This window comes from Nylanderia fulva, unplaced genomic scaffold, assembly GCF_048542155.1.
Source record: "Nylanderia fulva isolate GAGA-0341 unplaced genomic scaffold, ASM4854215v1 Scaffold13, whole genome shotgun sequence".
NCBI classification, from domain to species: Eukaryota; Metazoa; Arthropoda; class Insecta; order Hymenoptera; family Formicidae; genus Nylanderia; species Nylanderia fulva.
In genome coordinates, this window is record NW_028189518.1 from 5,143,596 (window position 1) to 5,164,184 (window position 20,589).

At 31.3% G+C, this 20,589-nt stretch overlaps 2 protein-coding genes across 8 annotated transcripts in view; one reads left to right on the forward strand and one right to left on the reverse strand.

Moving 5' to 3' along the window:
* The first annotated feature begins 349 nt into the window (after window positions 1-349).
* LOC114932583 (chymotrypsin-1-like) lies at window positions 350-3,452 on the forward strand. Its single transcript, XM_029304857.2, has 5 exons — window positions 350-664; window positions 915-1,093; window positions 2,556-2,684; window positions 2,802-3,056; window positions 3,238-3,452. Exons 1-5 carry the CDS (start codon window positions 619-621, stop codon window positions 3,382-3,384), a joined length of 756 nt encoding a protein of 251 aa, XP_029160690.1. The 5' UTR covers window positions 350-618; the 3' UTR covers window positions 3,385-3,452.
* Window positions 3,453-7,744: 4,292 nt separating this feature from the next.
* The window catches only part of LOC114932538 (protein amalgam), a 219,677-nt gene continuing 206,832 nt past the window's right edge, over window positions 7,745-20,589 (reverse strand). For 3 of the 7 annotated variants that reach the window (XM_029304812.2, XM_085479839.1, XM_085479841.1), the window contains exons 5-8: window positions 19,707-19,766; window positions 17,805-17,955; window positions 16,859-17,019; window positions 7,745-11,569 (exon numbers count right to left, since the gene is read on the reverse strand). In XM_029304812.2, the coding sequence (XP_029160645.2) occupies window positions 11,469-11,569; window positions 16,859-17,019; window positions 17,805-17,955; window positions 19,707-19,766 (473 nt within the window). In that variant the 3' untranslated portion in view covers window positions 7,745-11,468. The remainder of the gene's footprint in view (window positions 11,570-16,858; window positions 17,020-17,804; window positions 17,956-19,706; window positions 19,767-20,589) is intronic. The other 4 variants (XM_029304813.2, XM_085479840.1, XM_085479843.1 and 1 more) reach the window with 3 other exon arrangements.

Genomic DNA, 20,589 nt, shown 5'->3' on the forward strand with positions numbered 1-20,589 from the left:
TCATTTAATTTACACATATTAATATTATCGATACATACATGTCGAAATTTTTTTACCCGGAATGAGACCGGAATAATACAAAAAGCATTTTGTAGTAGACAATACATATTTTTAAGATTAGATAATATATTAATGTGCCTATTATTACAAGAAATGAATATTTTGACAGTATCAATATTTTGACAGTATCAATATTTTAATAATATCATTATCCGCGTGCATGAATGACACCTAATAATTTTAACTTTTTAATTATTGCTTTTCTTTATTTCTTTCGATAAAATAATGGCATATGCAATCATTTTTTAAATAGATACAAAAGAGAATTTTGTATAAAATAATAAAAACATTTGTGAATACGTGTATTAAAATTAATCACTTTACATGTGTTTTTTTTATATCTGTTTTGAGATTTCAGAAAGCTGCACACTACAGATACAGATGTGCTTCGTTAACAATTGAATGAGTGCGTAATATGCTTGTAGCTTAATATAATGCAAACAGGAACAGCTGTTATACAAGGCTGAATACAGATATGAAACTGTATATAAAAGGAAACGGTTGAGTAGTCTGGTCTATCCAGTTCGTAATTCGATCTGGATTTGATTTGCGACGAGGATGATCAAGTTAGTTATTCTCGTCGTTGTCAGTGCTATCGTCCAGCGTAAGTACACAAAATCAATTACTGATCAATATACAAATTATATACGTACGAAAAAAATTTATAAATATATATCTTTGTGTCACAAGTTTGACAAAACAAAAATTTAATATATATTCTATTATAATAGATTCATGTGTGCACATTCTTACGATACTTGTGTGTATATTTTTAAGATACTTTTTATCTATTTCTTTCGTTGAAGAAAAAAATTTTCAGACAAAATAATTTCTATCTTAATTATAATTTATAGATGTTTGCTGCGATGAGCCTGAACGAATCGTCGGCGGTGATATAGCTGATATTGGTCAATTTATATATCAAGTATCCCTTCAATTTTATGGCGAGCATATTTGCGGAGGTAGTATCATTAGTAGTACGCACATTCTTACTGCTGCTCATTGCGTAGATGAGTTCTACACGGATGACTTGGTACGTAACAGTTTTATATTAATAAATATAGTTTCATTAATAATAAAGACAATTAAAGAATACAATTAGAGAATTGAGAGCAGTTGTTCACTACATATTTTTATTAAAGTTAATTAATAATATGTAAAGAAGATACATATTATTAATGTATAAAAATATATTTACAAATAATTAGAATAATTATTGCATATACATTATATATTTTGATTAGGTTGCTCATAGAAGATTGTGCTCTATGTCAAGAAAAATAATGACTACTTATGAAGAACGGAAAGTAATGCGAATAATGAATAATGTGAATATACATGGTGCGAATAATGTTCGAAAGTAATAAGAATTTGATTCAAATAACAAATTAAATAAAATTTTATTCGGATAATGTACCATTTATGTAGTTATATAATTAATTTATTATTTATATGGTTATATTAATTAATTACGTAAATTAGTGAACCTTTACGTGCGCTAAGTCTTTATTTAGATAATGTGAATATTTGAAGATTTAATATTTTTCTCTTACAACTGTACTTGAAAGATATTTAAAAAATCTAAGCTCTCAAACTTTTAAAAGCTTTTTTAGTTATGACTAATGTTGTTAAGTTGGAAATGTTTTTTATTATATATCCGAATATATCTCTCTCAGTTCTAATTTGCATATAGTATTTCAATATTTGAAATCACAATATTTGGAGAAATGTTCAGTTAATTAAAATCAATTCTTATTGAGTTGCTTTACTTAATCGGATTTTCGATATATCTGACATTGCTACGCGCTGCGATTCCAGTAAAGGATCCGTTTCGTTCATTTAAAATTTTATTTTCAGAATTGTAATAAAACTTTTATTGCTACTAAAAATATTTCTTTAATCATTTCTTTTTTTAAATAAACTTTTATTTAAGAATTTTATTAGTTTTATTAGTTTTCTAGTTAAATAGGAATAATATAGGAAGAAAAATTGTAAATTCTGCGTTCTGTTATTAATTTTTAATAAACTTTAAATTTTTAATTCTGTTTGTACTTTCGTTTGCAAATATATTCCGTTCGAAAAATTATGCTAATGCTATTCAAATACTCAAGTAAAATTTATTCAAATAGTTTTCTGATTTTATTATTCTGATGTCCAGACGACACCACGTTTCAGCTATTATTCTGATATTTAATACCAACGTATCTGCTTTTTTAGTTACTTTTCTAATCAATACACGGATATTTAATATCTGAACAAATTGAATAAGTGCAGTATATTTCTATCAATCAGACAATAAAAGCATTATATGATGACATAAACATATTCAATATATATTCAATATATTATACATAGATATACATAATTGACATCATCTACTTATTTATCCATTCCTTATTTATTCGTGTATATCGCTCTTTCCAATTAAATTTCTTTTTGTGTCATTTTTTTATTTTAATCCTTTTTTTTAGCTCATTAAATTATTTAATTTGCAGATTGTCATAAGTGGAACCAATAGTCCGAGAATTGGTGGCGAGAGACACGACATTAAATGTATTCGGATGCACCCAGAATACACCGGTGAAAAAGAGAGTGGTTGGAAGGACGATATTGCTGTGATTACCGTAAGTTTATTAAATTCTTTAAATAAATGAAACATAAGTAAAAAAATTTACTTAATTGCGCACTTGTTTTCAGTTATTTTATGTTATAATTTCGCGAATGTTTCTTTTTATATATAGTTAAAAAAGCCGATCAAAATGAACAAGCTCCAAGGTCCGATTCCTTTAGCAAGTAAAAACTACATTAACGGTGGCAAACGCGGCATCGTGTCCGGATGGGGAAAAACAAAAATAAGTGGATCATCTTCAGAGATACTTAAATGGCTTAGCGTGAATGTCTTGAGCCAAGAAAGCTGTTTGCTTGGTCACAAAAATCCACGCACCAATGAAAACCACATATGTACGCTGGAAAAGGTTGGGAAAGGTGCTTGCCAAGTGAGTATCTTTTAATTTATTTTATACATCTTAAAAGTATTAAATATACTTGCATAAAACAAAATAATTGCGACATGAATTGACAAAATGTTCCAATTATTTTGGCGCGTTATTTCATCGTCTATGCTGTCATAAATGAGATTAATTAAAAGTACATTCCCTCCCGTTACACACACTTTAGGGTGACAGCGGTGGTCCACTCGTTGTCGATGGTGAAGTCATTGGTGTCGTCTCTTGGGTCTTACCTTGCGCTTTGGGCAGATCTGATGTGTTCACTAATGTTTACAACTATCTCGACTTTATCAAAGAATCTCAGTTATTGTGCTAATAACAGAAATAATCACCGTTAATTGATAATTTATGTTCGTGAAATATTATGAAATTTTTTGTAAATAGCTTGACACGTATTTTCCATAAAACGAAAATGAGAATATTATTTTCAAAATCATTTTTAATAAATACAAAAATAATGAGAAGAAAAAATCAAATATAACATAATGATTTCTTCATGTGTTATTTATAAAAAGTGGAGTGATTTTATTTAATAATATAAAGGTAATATAAAATATTGTAAAATAATTAACAATGTTAATAAAATCAGAAAGAATGTTAATAAACTTTATGTATATATGCTTCTACCCAACAGTTCATTAAACTAATAGAGTGTGTATTATATTTTTTAATTTAATCAAGTATTTAATTTGATAATAGTATTATATTTTATTATTAATCTTTCTCTGTAATGTGACATTTCATTAATCCATCACATTAATATTCTCACAACTGTAAAAATTATTTATTAATCTAGTTTATTAATCTCTTCTTTGATATAAAGGAAGCCGTTTTAGTTGATAAAAGATCTACAACCGCGCGAAAATAATGACTTCTGATCGAGTTCACCCTTAGCACTTTAGTACAAACCTCATAGCGAACGTTCACGCCCAACAAGATGCCGACGAGTTGGCTGAGCAGCTGATAAAATATCAGTCGTCTATCGAACTATGTTTGTCGATATTTTATCCGTTTAATTGTTTTTCGATAGTCGAGAACCCCGATCCGGCTTTTTGCGCACGATTGCGAGAGGTCAGCGAGACGTGGAAGGCTCGGGTTATTCGTTACAATGAAATTGAATTGCACGTTAACCGATGCAAGATGGTAAAGTTTTTATTGGCAGAATAATTTTTTGCACACGTTGCACCCCGGAAATTAGCTGCCGCCGCGCAATTTCGTGTCAATGCTGACGTAAAAGCTCGCTCTGACATAGACGAACTGCAATAGTCCATTGCCGAAGAAGAAACGCGAATCCGCCGTTACGTGTCCTTGTTCTTTCCGCCGTAATACGCTTGGACAGTTTATCTTTGTCAGGAAAAGCCGTTTATGCTTGCATGTGTGGGTTATGATGATGTATGCTTTTGTGCGCCTTTATAGGACACTATAAATGCGGGAAATAAAAACACATGGTGGAAAATACTGCTTTTGTATCAAAGTAAATATGCTAAAATTTTTTAGCTATAGACTAGCTAAAGTAACTCAAGAGAAAGAATCTTGCACGACTTTCGCATTTCTTGTAAAAATTTTTTTTAGAGGCACATTATTGAAATACGAGAGTTTAGACCAAGAGTTAATAAAACTACATTGTCTTTGACAAAAAAAAACAAAGTTTTGTATATATAAATATATTCATAAACTAAAATGAGATAGTTTATGGTATAAAAGTGAAAGAATTAAGATATATTAAATTTAAATAGGCGACATGAAAGTATTAATAAAAAAATTAATGTTATTAATTCAAATCGTCGTGCATAAAATGATAAATAGGCGCATCCAAACTTCAGTTTCAATCATATTAATACATAATTTGCAAAGCAAAATATTATAAAAAATAGAAAATAGCAGATTCTTCTTACATAATTTTTTCCTAAAACTTTCAAGTTATAACAATTATATAATAATATACATACATATATGTATGTATATGAGTATAAAATATATTTAGTCTATATGTGTGAATATGTATTGTGAGATTTAATTCCTATAAATACATTATTTTTCAGATTATAAGAATGTATTAATTTAACAAAAATAAATGAGCTTTACCTTGCAGTATTGTCTCTCGCTATATAAAATGCACATGATTAATTCGGGAGTATTATGCAAAATGTTGAACGATAGTAATGAAAAGTGCTCTCGCGAGTAAATATCATAAAATAAGCAGCAAAAATGTACAAAAAGGAAAAAGCATTGAGCGTGATGAAACAACTGTAAGTGGTGAGCCATTCATATAACTTTTATTATTTTTTACTTGTATTACGTGCTCATTTTTATCTATATGACCAGTATGGTTGGGTTAAGTTATTTCGTAATATAATGCATATATATAATATTTCCAAAATTAAAAATATTCATATTAAAATACATTTACATTTATTAAAATATATTTATATAAATATATGTAAAAATGTTTAAAAATTATATAATTATTTAAATTGTTTAAACAAAAATTAGAATTAAATTTTTTTATCGTACTTTTACAAAATCTAATTTCATTATACATACATACCTATTGTGTAAAATAAATAATATTTTTATTATTAATTTTTTGAAAATGTTTTTAGTATAATATTGTGTTTAATGAATTTCAAGATATAGAATCGTACATAACATGCAAAAAAAGAAAACAATAAATTCTCTTAAGTTTTTTTTGAACACATTTATCAAATATTATTTCTCGTCGATTTCGACTTTTATGCATCTGCCTACCGTTGCATCTTGTTTAATTTTGGAAATTCTCATATTCTCGTTTCGTTTTGATGCTGAGCAAAGCAATCGCAGTACGAATTGCGCGACAGCTCGCCTGATCCGTTGCGTTCGTTCGTTAATTGTCGCGGTGGCGAAGTTGGAAACAGCCGGGTACACGTAGTAGATGGCTGGGCTTACCGCGCCTATCGTGTTTAATTGTGCTGCAGTTTTCCCGCGCGCTCTGCTCGCCTGCCACTACCTGGCGCAAAACATCGCACAACATGCGCCGGGAAAGAAAAATTGCGGGACAATGCACGAATTCACTGTCTTTAAACGTCCGAAAGTCGCTCAATAGTTGTTCAATGCATATGCAATTCAGCATTCGTTAAAAATAACAGAATCATATATTTTTTTAAGATAGTAACATAATATATTTATAGACATGTTTCAAATAAAGGTAATAATACGATTTGTTTTTAAAAATATAGAGAGAATTAATATATGAAAATATATAGAATAATGCACTTGCATGCATTTATCACCTGCGTCTTTTTTGATATATTATAATTAACACATCAACTGAAATAAAATAATTACAATTGTTCTCGCACATAAATCAAGATAAGATGATTGATTTTGAAAAATTTTATGTATATTTTAAAACAGTTTTTTGTATAGTGTTAATCATATCTTTACATTTTCTTATGATTCTTTTCTAATCATTGCCAATAAGTAGAACTTTTTAAAACATGCATGAATATGTTCTGAATTATACGAGAATTATTTTATATAAGGTAGAATTCTCGAAAATCAACTAACATTTCAATACATGTGTTTGCCTTTTCTGTGATTATTATATTTTAATCAATGCTTTTATTTTTTAAAAAATATAACTTTTTTAGACTTATGTGGAATTATAAATTGTTAAACATTTCATCAAAAGTCATAAGGAAATTCTCGCAGAACAAAATGTGACACTTCGTATACTTGGAGCCTCAGTATAGTTTGTAATGCATTGTCTTTGTTTTAATGACCATTTTGTGGCCAACTATTTAAACTATCCAAAACTATAAATTTATTTAAAGCCAATACTCTTAATTTATGAACATCTACGAAATGATACATCAACTTCAGACACATCAGTAAAATTAATGAAATTAAAGGTTAGCCGTAGTTCTTCATTATAAATATTTCTGCAAATTTTAAAATTTCTATTTAACGAATTTCGAAATAGCAACATATGCATACGATAAATAAAGGGCGCTTAGTGCGCATGTTTCACGCTAATAGCATGTATGTGAGTATTTTTCCAACTACTATTTTTCACGCATAAAACTGGAGCGCATTGCACACATGCGACACATCAGAAAAATCGATATATATGGGTACGCGTACCAATTAAAACCAACCATTTTCGTATCTAATTAAAAAAAAAGACATACTCATTAAATAAATACTTTTATATATAAAAAAAATGTGTATATCACAAAATACTTTTATATATACAAAATTCTTTGTAATCTTAAAAACTATACAATATTTAATATAATAATTTTAATCTAAATAAGATAAAAGATTGAATGAAATATAAAATTCCAATTCATAAGTTTAAATTTACAATTCCTGTAAAGAGAGATTAAATTTTGAAAAAAATTTATCTTTGTGATTGACAACTCTGTTATTTTCAACTATATATTTTTTCGGGCTTTGCTCCCTTTATTTAAGCGAGAAATTTAAATCGTTTTTCGTCTCTATCTCTCTCTCATAGTCGATAAAAAATTTGAATGGTTTCTAAAAATATCAACTACTAAAAAAATGTGGCAAAATGGGACGGGACTTTTAAAATTAGCAATATTGTTGATATAATTGTAGTTTTTGTTATATAAAAAATATGTAAGCTAGACAAAAAATATCTAACAGGAGGTGCAAATAGAAAAAGTCTGTTTTTTTATATCATCATTACATTTATTGAAACAGTATCCACGTCGATGGGTATTTATACAATATAATATTCTATATCGCATTTTTGCGCATTTTTAATCTTGTCTTTTTTTTGATTCATGCTTAAGTTTTCCTATAACATAATATATTATCGATTATGAATTGTATATGTACAATGCAGTCTAATCTTTTATCTATATAATGTGCAACATTCTCCGTAAATATGCGAATCGCGGATGTCAATTATCTAATTCACAAATAGGTATACCCTTCTCGATATTTTTCTGTTTGATCACTTTTTACGCACATGAGTATTATTATTAAATGTTTTACAATTGAGCCACATATTTTCGCTATGAAAAATTACAATAGAATCTGTGTCAAAATGAGGAACATTGCAAATATATATTTCTTTTATTGCATTGAGCTTGATTAAATATGTATTTGGGTTTTGCACACATCAATTGCTCGATGAAAATATTTTTCATTTATAAAATTCGACTTTTTGATTCATAAAAAAATTTAATTTTTCACTTTTCACTTGATCACTTTTTATATGATCGCACTCCAAATCAGTCTCTCCGCACCATAGTGTGATTCGCAATTTTGTTCACAGTACATATCAATTTTGTAATCGAATTTGTTCATTTATTTAATATATCAATATAAATTACGATATAAATTATAAAATGATAGTACTGCGACATTTCTCCCCCGATTTCAATTTTTTCTGAAGTTTCAGAAATGATGGACAATCTCGGTTGATCCTAATTTGCATTTTTCTCCGAGCTACAACGTTATAAAAAATCTATTCTAAGAAATCGCATCTTAACATGTTAATCATTATGATATATTTTTTTTACTTGTGTTACATTATATTTTGTAATAAACCTACTTCTATTGATTTACCACTATATCCTATATTACGTACATTGGATTATTTAATGATCAGATCTAAGGTCTTGTTTTCTCTCTCGTATTTTTTTCTTTTCGGAGAAGATGGTTTGAATTTGCAGAAATTAATTGAAAAGATCATTAAAAAATATTCAACTATTGTAGCTTAGATAATTAAGACTTAATTAAAATAAATTGAGAAATGAATAATTAGGTATTTATCTTTTATATTTATCTTTTGTAGAATTTGACGAAAATATGAAATTTGCGATTAAATCGACACTAAAGTCGGAAGACTACTATATAATTTAATGTTAATGAACAAAGTTTATGATCAAGTTAATGAAAAGTGAAGTTTTAATAGCGTGGAATTATGTCAATTATATTAGACAAACTTACGTTATAAAACGCAATAAGTAGTAAAATCTATAATTTTTTGCATAAAAAGAAAAATTTAGATTGATATTATGATTTTAACAATATACAATAAATTAACTGCGTGTAAGTACAATCTTTTGAAAAATTTAAATGAGTTATTATAAAGACCAGTTTTTATTAGTTTTGCCAAAAAATTTGTATTAAAAAATTTTATTAGTTTTTCAAAATTTTAATTTCTCTTATACTTACACTGTGATCTCTCGAATTATACTTTCCGCATATCGTATCCGACGTATGTAATATTATTAGAATATATAATGCGAACGCTTATTACTGATCTATTTAAATATATGTATGTCTTATCTTTTCATTCTCTCTTATCTGTACAAGAGCTTCATGTTTAATACGCCTCCAAAATGTAATGGTCATTATCGATGACCGATCGATGTTAATTTGATTATATTTTGATTGATCGGAGAATTTATTTTGACGCGTTTTGATTTTTGAAAAAAATTACTTTAATATCCTCAGAGTTTGAATGAATTTCTACAAGTGAAATAATATATGATTGGAAAAATACTACCTGTGGCATTTTGATTATCAAACAAGAAAGCAAGATATGTATCAATCTTGCGAGTCATTTAGTATTTAAAATTACTGCTTGCAATAAACAAACAGAAACATATCGAGAATAGACCTATCTACTATCATTACTAAAACGATCAGTTTTCACTTTAATTCGCTCATTTTTTTATGAGATAACCGCGTATACTGTAAACATTCTCCTGATGTTAAAACAATTATATTTTGACAACAATTATATTTTATAAATCCCTTGTAATAATGTTTTATAAATTTTTAAGAATTCATTTTTGTTTTCTCATGCGTTGGCGCGCGTCTATTTTATTCCTTTGACTAATTCACAATCAATTAATTTATTATTTAAAGTTGGAACTAATAGTTTTAAAATGTAAAACATTAACTCTTCTCTTTCTTTTTCTTTTTAAGATAAAAACTTCATAAATTATTTTTTTGCATTTTTTACATTTTGAAAAAAAATAATTAGGTTATTATCTGTAAATAACTTTAATTTTGTATTTGCAATAATTAATTAGAATTTTATACCAAAAGAATAAAATATTTTTTTGCAGATATTTCCAATTTTTTTAGATGCAATATAATTGCGTTCAAATTTAATTCATGTCTTTTTACGATAAAATATTCTTATAATTCTTCAAAAAAAACAACATTAATGCATCATACTTGCAAATTATCACAATCAATTTATCTTAATACTGTTTCTTAGTAATATGTCTAATGAAAGTCGAGTCGAATCTGGGCGAAACGTATAATAAAGTATATATAAAACATTTCTGACACGATCGAGATGCTGAATTATGCCCAAAAACAAAGTTAAAAATTTTTTATTAAAACATATACTCGTTTATATTATTATAACTAATATAAAATATACAATAGCCCAGATTAAACGCGCGACGGAAAATGATGGTTGGTCACGTAACAATTCTCGCACATGCATTGTACTGTACAACAAGGTCGCGGTAAACCCTATAAGTTCGTTAATCGTTTTATGTACAAGAGAGCGTTAACTATCTGACAATTATCACCCAAATAGTTGATAATCGTTAGATTATTAACTTCAATTTACGTAATAATTATCTTATAGCCGATAATTATCTCATAGCTTCGAATAGATCCAGCCATCGATCCATACTCAATTTGAAAAAAAAAAAACATTGAAAATCGCGACAGATCGTGTGACCGATCTTATTTTGTGCCGAGCACATTACGACTCTATTGATCGATGTGGAATATTTTACGAGGCCCTTATTAAGTTAATTAAAATATAAATCCTAATTGCTCTCGAACGAAATCACGAGATGAGCAGTTTCTTCATCACTGAAGAGAAATCCACGCACATTCGTTGAGCCACACATGTCGATTTAATAAAAAGCACAAGTGCGAGGGAGTTCTTTTTTTTTTGGCGAAAAACGCTCACAGTACAATCGACCATGGCGTCATTAATATGTTTAATTCTCGAGCGATCGTCTGGGCACACTTCTCGCATTTAACACGACGATTTTTCATACAAAAGAGGGGACAGTCTAAAACAGATTTTCGTGTTAAAAACGTACGTGTTAAAGATTTGTCCGCCACTGCTCCTCTCACACAGAACTCTGGTCCGCTGCACATCATCCATGCTGTTCTCTCGTTCGTCACTTCCGAGCACTCTTGACAAACGGATACGCGCAGCACGTGATAGCGACGCGTGAAAAGCGTTAAGAGCGATCGCGATCGGTGATTTTTTCGATTGTTCCGTTTCACAAACGCATCGACCGTCGCACGTTTACTTTCGACACTGTCGCGACCGTCTCGACACGTTTGACACTTTCTTGCTTTTTTCTCCCGTTTAAGATGAGCGATTCACAACACGGCTGCTCACCTTAACAGATTCGCGACTATGAGGGTGATGCTGGCGAGCAAAATAGTCGGGGCCACGCCGCAGCTACCGCCATGCTGCATCGCCGCTGGATGTTCACCTGTAACAGAAATGGGCAAAACCGCACCTTTTAATCCGTCTCAATTTTCTTCCGTACATTAATTATCTCGTTCGAGCAATTATTCGGTAAAAAGGAATATTTGTTACTTGCATTTTTATTTCTTTTTTGTAGATTTTGAAATGACGCGTTTTATATTAAATGTTACATTAAAAAAGATAATAATCTTTGGAGAGATAATAATTAATAAAAAAGACCAAAAAAATGGAATATTTTTATGCATACTTTTCTGATAAGTAATAATACAGATAATTTGATAATCGTTATTTATTGTGGGAATGTAGATAGAAAATTGTTGGCAAAAGTTAAATCAAACTTCATTATCCCAATAACTAATTCTAAATAAACTACGTCACAGACTCGTTACATTGAATATTATCTCGGGTAGCTACATAACGCAAGAGTTTAATTGCGCAGCCCTAATTAGATTCACAATGTAGGTTAATCGTTCGTATAACGCGTTAAACGCTAAGCAGGAACTTTCCAGCCTAATGACAATCTCGTAGCCTAGGTCCTGTATGAAATAACCAGAAAATCGGGAAAATAAAATGTAATTTAACTCTTTCTTTCCTTTCAAAATGATCTAACGTATTCGTACATGGTTACAAGTAAGATACATTTCACAATAAATATTGTAATACTTTGACTGATTAATAATTTAATCACCCTGGTTACGTATCATGCATATATATTATTACAAAATTTATTCTTTATAAATACTTTTTGCTTAAGCAATTTCCAAATATATATTTTTCAGTCACATTATCTTTCGCATATATAAGTCACAACGTTTGCGATAAATTTAAAAATAAAAAAGTGTGCGATCAACTTTGAAACGTTCATTGTAAGGTTCAGAAAGGAATAATGCGTTTGACATAATGTTTACGCAATGTGCGTTCTAGCAGGATGTAAAATGTGTCACAGCACGAATTGCGAACGAAATATCGCTCTGTTCAGCAATAACTGCAGCTACGGTGGGCACCGCATTCGGGAGCGAAACAGCAATTTCTCGCTCCATGACGACGGCGCGCGAGATATCGCCGTTGCGCCCAAAATACACACACACACACACACACATATACGCACACGCACATTTGATGGCAATAAAGATAATCACGGGTCCAGCGGTAGGAACATAACGGCGGTCCCGCATCGCGGTAACTAGTCGCCTGCCGGTCCCGCCGGAAAGGCCGCAATTTACGAGCAAATTGAAAATCTCATTTGATGAAGTTATATGAGCGTTATACCGCATTTATCTGGCCCGTTATCGAAAAATGACACCGACCCTGGCGAAACGTTGACGACGCGGCGTCGGTCGACATGCGTAATTGCGTTAATGCGCAGATAGTACGTGTTGGAACGGATAGCCCCAGGGTCGCCCCGTACGGGTTTATCGGAAAATAATTGAAATTTGCGGTCAATTTTGCAGAGTAATCAGCTGTGTTTGAAATACATTTCGATGGCCGATGCGCCGACCACCGCGACCGGGTGCGCCCCCGTAAATTAATTATGCAGACGAACTGCGCCGCATTAATTTTCATCCGGTACCGGAAGCGGCCGATCCGCGAGGAGCGAAGCGCGTGCTCAGCCGGGCGTTTCCGGACGAAAGTGGGTACGATCGATGGTTCGAGGGTGGCAAACGCGCCCCCGCGCGGTCAGGGGTGGAGAGCGGACAGAGTGAAAGCGTGGAAACCGTGAAAACGTCGAAGAAAGCTTGTTAAGTTCTGCAATTCGATTGCCGTGCAAACGCGCGATGTACGTGGCGGGAGATCTAGTTGCCTAGTTGCCGAAGGGGTTTGTTGATTTTTGTAGCACTCCGACATGGGGCGCTTCGATTCGAAAACATTAATTTAATCAGGGGTTGAGAGGAGAGACCAGCGGTATTGTAAATTTATTGCGCTGTTGGCCAGGATGCTGCGTCAGGCTCGAATGGAGCGAAATGAAAGTGCGGAATATTGATGCAGTGTTTTTTTCATTCAATATTGTGCGAACGCGGAGACTACATCGTATCAATAAAATGATGTCAATGTAGTATTCGTGCAATAATTATCATTATTTTTCTATAATTATTTCATTAAAAGTCATTTTTTATAATTTCTCAAATTTATTTTTAAATATTTTCTGTCAATTAAATATAAAATTAAAATTCTGTTTAAATGATATATCCTTGTTAAAAAAAAAATTATAATTATACTACAAGTATTATTAAAGTAAATTTAGGCATTTCTAAAATTGTTCCATATGCATTATTTTTTTGTGCAAAAAAATCTACAATAATCGAGATATTTTATCGAGAAAATCTATAAATATTTATTATAGTCTATAAATCTTTCGACTATGGGTGCATGCACGGTAGGATGCGCGAAAGTTGTCAATTTCGAACAGCTGCAACGAGTTTCGCGAGATGCGCGTGCCAGGACAGCAAGCTCGCAATGATTGACAGCTTGGATTGGTGAACTTGCCGAACAAGATATTACATGTGTTATCGCGAGCGCGCTGTGCCGGCTGACAATAGATCAAAAGCGAGAGTATATGCGTGCGGAGTACTTGCTGCGACTCCAATATACGAACCTGTCAAACTTTATGACGGAGGATTTCGATACTTGATGAATGAACGCGCGTCGTCTCTTTCGAATGTCACATTTCAGAAGCCTGGTTTCCTGTCGCCAAACTCGCGCCGCGCATACATAAGCGTTTATTGATGTGAAATTTGTCGGTCATGTGAACACAATCTAGAAGCTGCCGGAAAATTTTCCTCAAGGATCCCTCTTATTGAACACATTTTTTGTCAAAAAAATCACACGATCGTAAAAAAGATAACGCGCGAAATTTCTAATTTGTTTTCAATAATTGAATGCAGGACACTAAAAAAAAGCTAAATTTAGAGATATATGTTTAATTAAATGTATAAAAAAAGGATTAAAACTTGGACATAACATATGTATATATATAATCGGAGACATAGATAATGAACATTTATATTTTAGTAGAGTAGAAATAAAATATTTGCTTTAGAAGTAGAATACAGGAAAACTAGAGAGACAGAAAAACATAGGAAACGGGAGAAAGAGAGAGAGAGAGAGAGAGAGAGAGAGAGAGAGAGAGAGAGAGTACTCTTTACATTAATTGAGTTATAATTAATAAGTAGTTAATTAATATAATAAATAAATTAAAAAGCCAAGTAATTATATGATAATAATGTGTCAAATAATTATAGTATAATTAAGAGAACTATAATGTATTTCAAATATATACCTTTATGTGTATGGTTAAACAATGGACGTTGAAATGAATTATCAATCGTTATAATGTTCATTTATAATATTTCGCTTGCAAAATGCAAAAATGGAATATATATATATATATATATATATATTCAAGCAAATTTATTAAATCATTAAATTATTGAAATAATAAATTTGAATTTGCTAAAGAATGGCTCGAAGATTTATGTTGAGTATGGCTTTAATTTTATCTTGATATAGAAATAAATCATTACAAAGTTATTTTATCAAATATCAAAATTTTTTATACTAAATGATAATATTTTATAAAACATTTTTATAAATATTATAAAATTTATTTAAGGTATTATAAACTAGATCTTAGATCTAGAAATTTTATTGTTAGATTTAAATATGAGCAATATTATACATATAAATGTATTGATTGTATGTGCTAAAAAAAACTTGATTTATTTTTGCATATATTTATCAAATTGAATATGCAATTATTCATAAATATATTACAATCTAAAATGTTTTGAAAACAATTTTTAAAAAATATTTTTTGAAGCTTTTGTGGAAACTTATTTTTGAGACAAATTCAATGATTATATATTATACGCTTATAACTTTCAACTTGCTTTATGATGTTTTACTTTTTAAATAATATACATATTTCAGTATTATATTATTGAAAATCAATCATTATTGAAATTCAAATGTTGGGTACAGCGAAATACGAAAGTCAATGCATAGTTGTACATTTAATCGAATAAACTCGCACGAAACTAGACACCGGCAGAAATTTTTTCCAGATATCTCTAAAAACGAATATCATGCAAATCCGGTTGTAGTTAATCGAAAACAAGCGGTTAGCCGCGAGTTCTGATCGAATCGTGTGATATAGTGGACGTGAAAATGCGGCATTACAAGAATGCCGACACGGAAATGTTTATATGCCAATGCTTGGGGATTTTTTCGCGTGCGATGGCTCTTGAATGTGCGTGTGCACGCGACGTTTATCGAAGAGTGGTGCACATGACGCAGCAACTCGACTTGACTCGACTTGATTTGCTTCTCGTGCTTCTCCGTCGCGTCGCGAAGAAAAAATGAAGTCACGGAGAGAAGAAGTGGAAAATTCGACCATATCGAGATGATATATCGAATTACGTGACGCAAGAAGGACTTTACGTGCACAGTTTATGCAAATAAAAGAGAGAAAATGAAAAAAAAAGGATTCATTCCATTTAATTTTCCGATACTGTGCAACAATAAAGAATATAAGAGTACCAAAGGCTACCAAAACTCAGAAGATTAGCAAGACTCCATAATATCAGACAATAATATCTAGATAAAATATTGAAGTTTGATATTTCTATTGTTTGGATAATTCGCTTGCATAAGTGAATTACATTGTAGCGTGAAGCGTGCAAATTGTCGGAAACTTGCCTCCGACTTTGTTTATCGAGCGAGAGTCTCAATGGTTTGCAAGCGGCATATCGTGTTTGCTGAATAGAAACTAATTGATCTTTATAAAGCAGTAAACTTTCAGTTTAAATGTCATGCAATTCGATGTACATGTAATTTAATTTGCATCATATTATGTTGCTACTCTCTCTCTCTCTCTTTCTCTTTCTCTCACGTATATGGAACCAGTGAAATAAATGAATAAATTTAAACTCAGTGAATAAAAAGGAACGCACTCGGCGAGATATGTCTAAGCATGAATATTTATTAAATTCGTCATATTTGTCACGATAAAATTCGTCACATAAATGCAACGCATTTGCATGTGTTGAAAATTTGGCAACTTATCGCATCGTATGGAAAGCGGCTTGGTAAGATAATACTAGTGATGTATGGAAGTTCTCCCCAGTGCCGCGGGTTATCTGAATATTTTAACCGCGAATATTCAGACGTTTTCATCGCGATATGTCATTAAGCAGCCCTGAGTATCCGAATATCCGGATTTCCTACTGCCGGGTACGTCGCGAGGCGAGGGATGATGGACTGCCGGATAAGTCCGCGTCATAAAAAAATCGCTTACCATTCAGCACGTGGACCATTACGCTCGCTGGGTTCGCGTTGCTAGGGATGCAGGTGTAATTTCCGCTGTCGGTCAATCTGGCCTGTGTCACCAGTAGTCTGCTCGTTGTGCCGGTATCCGTTTTCTCCGTCTCCAGGGAAACACCGCCCCTGCGGTGAACACTGAATTATCGCAGATACTTTGACGTCGTTCTCGTCACACACATCGCTACTTTGTGATTAGTTCTCTCTGCAGAGAGAAGACGCAGTTTACAGTTACGCGCGAAACAACGAGCGTGATCGCGACACAAATTGCGACGCAATTGCACGCAATTGCGAACGTTTGTGGACGTGTCGGAACAATAGATCCGACGCGTTCACGGTAGAAGTGAAAAATTTATTCGCATCAGATGTCTCTCCGGAAAACTGATGTATATAATTTACGCTAAAATTCCCGACAATTGCGAAAGCAAAATCTGTCACACGATGATTTTAACGACTCGCATTATATTATACTTTTCGACAATATATGTGACACATCTCGTCATCGCTGCAGAGAGAAAAAAATTACAGAGAATAATTTTCATTTTATGAGGAGAGTCATTTTTGTGGAGTAATCTGAAAATAATTGTCGGATCAAAGAATATTTGCTTTTTCGACTCCCCATACTTTTCGAAATTAACGTGGGCTTAAAAAGGATTGAAGACAGGATTTTTCAACGTTTTCAGTTCGATCAATATGAGACCACAAATAAAGTAGCGACCCGAAAAATTAACCGAAGTTTTTCTTTTTGTTTGTTCAGGCGAGAAAATGCGCGAAACATGTTTAGAATCTCGTTTGATTATGTGATAGTAGCGGTAACATCCGCGATCGAACGAAAACATGTATATGTGTGTGTGTGTGTGTGTGTGTAAAGAAGAAGGGTTGCAAGAGAACGAAACTGAGAACTCGATTCTCGCGGCTTGTACCTGGGACTGTCGAAATCCACCACGGCACTTCCGTGATGCCACGAAACGCTGCTGGGAGGCGTGCTCCGTACATTAACTTCACACGTGAGGCTTATCGTGCTACCCTTCTTCACGTAGACGTCTTCAGGTCCCAGGATTGTTGCCTGAGCAGCTGCAACATACGTTAGAAATCATACGCTTAAATATTCCGCATTCGTGTTCATGTACCATATATCTACAGTAATTAACGAATCGAGATTGGAAACAGCGAATTGTGTCTTGATCGATACCCCAAATTCATATTTCCTGACATACCTTATAATAAAATTTTATGGGAATTTTCTTTCGGTTTGTTTTACTACGTGCTTCATACTTTTTTACTATTTATGCTTGATATTTTTTTAGGCAATGTGAATATTCTGTAATACGATGATGTATGCTTAATATCGATAAAACTAAAATAACGATAAAATTGATATATTTTTTATATTGCTAGAGTTCGTTAAAAACTTGTTCATTTACCATATTTATATTGTTATTGTTATATAAATGGTTAGAAGTTTTTTTAATTCCTTTTTTTTGTGCTCGCAGATTTATATTTTTGATACAAAAATGCAGTGTCACATATTTCAAAAAAGTATTTATTCTATCAATTCTATTGTACATTATAAAAAAATTTTTTATAAGCATAATTATTTTATAATAATATAATACTAATTATTTCTCTTATGCATAAAGATAAATATTATTAAACGATAAATATATACAAATGCATACATACATACATACATACATTAATATAATTAATATACTGCTTTAAAATATATTATGGTAAAACGAAAATAATATAAAATTCTGCATTGCCATCAATTCCACTAGTTTACCATGTCATACTTTTAAATTAATATTATTTTCATTCTCAAAGGCCGAATATTAAAGTTTTCATATGTCATGAGTTAAATGTCACGTCAATTAAACATTACTTCTTGAAAATATAGTCGACAACACATTTCGATTTAAACTTATAAAATAAGCACGATTAAAATTTTTGTGACTTATAGAAAATAATTTATATTAGAACTAAGATAAATTAATTTGTAAAAAATATATAGGCATATACATAAATCAATTTAATATAGCAATATAATAGAATTATAATGTCATAGAATGTTAGAAGTATTAATTTTTTTTAAAGTGCATGATCAAACTTGTAAAACATTAAAATCTGTCAATGCTATTAGAGATATATTTCAATTAAGCTAACAGTACTCACTTGCTTTTCTTCGCAATTATTTTGAAAAATATAATATGGCAAAAACACATATCAATAACATGCAAAACTTCGAAAGATTATTACAGTCGAAACATATATTTTCTAAATTATGAAGATGAATGCAACTCTGTTTATTAGAAAAATATTTTACACATCGATAAAAAAACTAACATTTATATCCACAAATCTAAATAAGTGGAAGTCATATTCAGTTGTTATCCAAGAGAGATTTTTGTGTAAAGTTTGCGTCGATTTTTTATCGTTTCAGAAACAATACTCGGTTGTCGAACGGTTCGCCAAACATTTAACGCCTCGTATATTTACGACTTGCAATATTACGGCGGATAATTAGCACGTGTTAACGTCAGCCGTATTTTCCAAAAAAAAGAAGTATTTATTGACAGCTTCGAATGTTTCACGTAACAATGTCTAAACGAAAAGCGGTCTATCCTTTTATCCCTGCTATGACTTCAACTCACTTGACGAACCAGCGAGTTTGGTCGTTAATTTGCGCTACGTACAGAAAAAAACATCCATGCACTCTATTATCACACACGCAATTAAATATTTATTGCAAATAGAAAACTTCTAGCTGGCTAGCAAATTTAATATTTAGCTTGGAAAAGGGTCTGCTCTTGCGTGAGTCTAACCTGAGTTGAACGTCCGGTGAATGGCGTTCGGTGTGGTGGTGGCAGGGACAGGGGCACTTTCTGGAATGGGAGGACAGAAAAGATATCGAGTTAATCGATTTCGTCGAGATCTATTGTTTCGGGGCAGGGAATTGAACTAACGTCGAAAGCACTACGGATATGTACATATATATATATATATATATAGATATATATATGGACCGAGTGTGCCTGCGAAGTTTTGAATAGAGGGATAAAAACGTTGTCAACGAAATCATTTATTTATCATTCTGTTTTCTTTCTTTTATTGTGCCTTTTCTGCACGTGTGTCGATATTATGGAGCTTTCGCGATTTCTAGTTTAGTGTTTTGAAGATTTTTGTATTAATATGACGAAAATTAATTTATTTTATTAAATTATAATTGTATTTAATCCTGTTTAAGATCTTTAGGAGTTTAAGTGGCAACCAAATTAATGAAATTAGATTTATTGATAACCAAGTATTTCGTATTAGAAGACGCGTCCAAATAAATTCTTTTAATGAAAAAATTTTAATCGTCGAGATATTTAAATATAATCGTATATGTACATATAAGATATTTACATATTTACATATTGAAAGACGAAATCGATACAGTGCGCTGGTGATCAAAATGACTGCGATTACTCGATTGAAAATGAAGATGCAACAAAACTAATCGATACTTTAGAATGTTTTTCACGTGACAGACATGCAAGCGAAAGCATTAATCACTTTAGTCATGCTGGTGCGTAATCGAATATCCAGCAGTGTCTTTCCTGATCAATCAGGTGATGGACACTTACAAAAGCGTTCACGTATTTCTTCATCTATCGTAAATTACGCAAAATATTTACAGCGGCATAAAATCATTACGTAATCTAA

Excerpts from the sequence above, each read along its gene's own strand:
- LOC114932583 (XM_029304857.2), top strand. The coding sequence starts at position 619 with ATGATCAAGTTAGTTATTCTCGTCGTTGTCAGTGCTATCGTCCAGC. Across the intron at positions 665-914 it reads TGTCAGTGCTATCGTCCAGC|ATGTTTGCTGCGATGAGCCT; the intron begins GTAAGTACACAA and ends TATAATTTATAG. Across the intron at positions 3,057-3,237 it reads TTGGGAAAGGTGCTTGCCAA|GGTGACAGCGGTGGTCCACT; the intron begins GTGAGTATCTTT and ends CACACACTTTAG.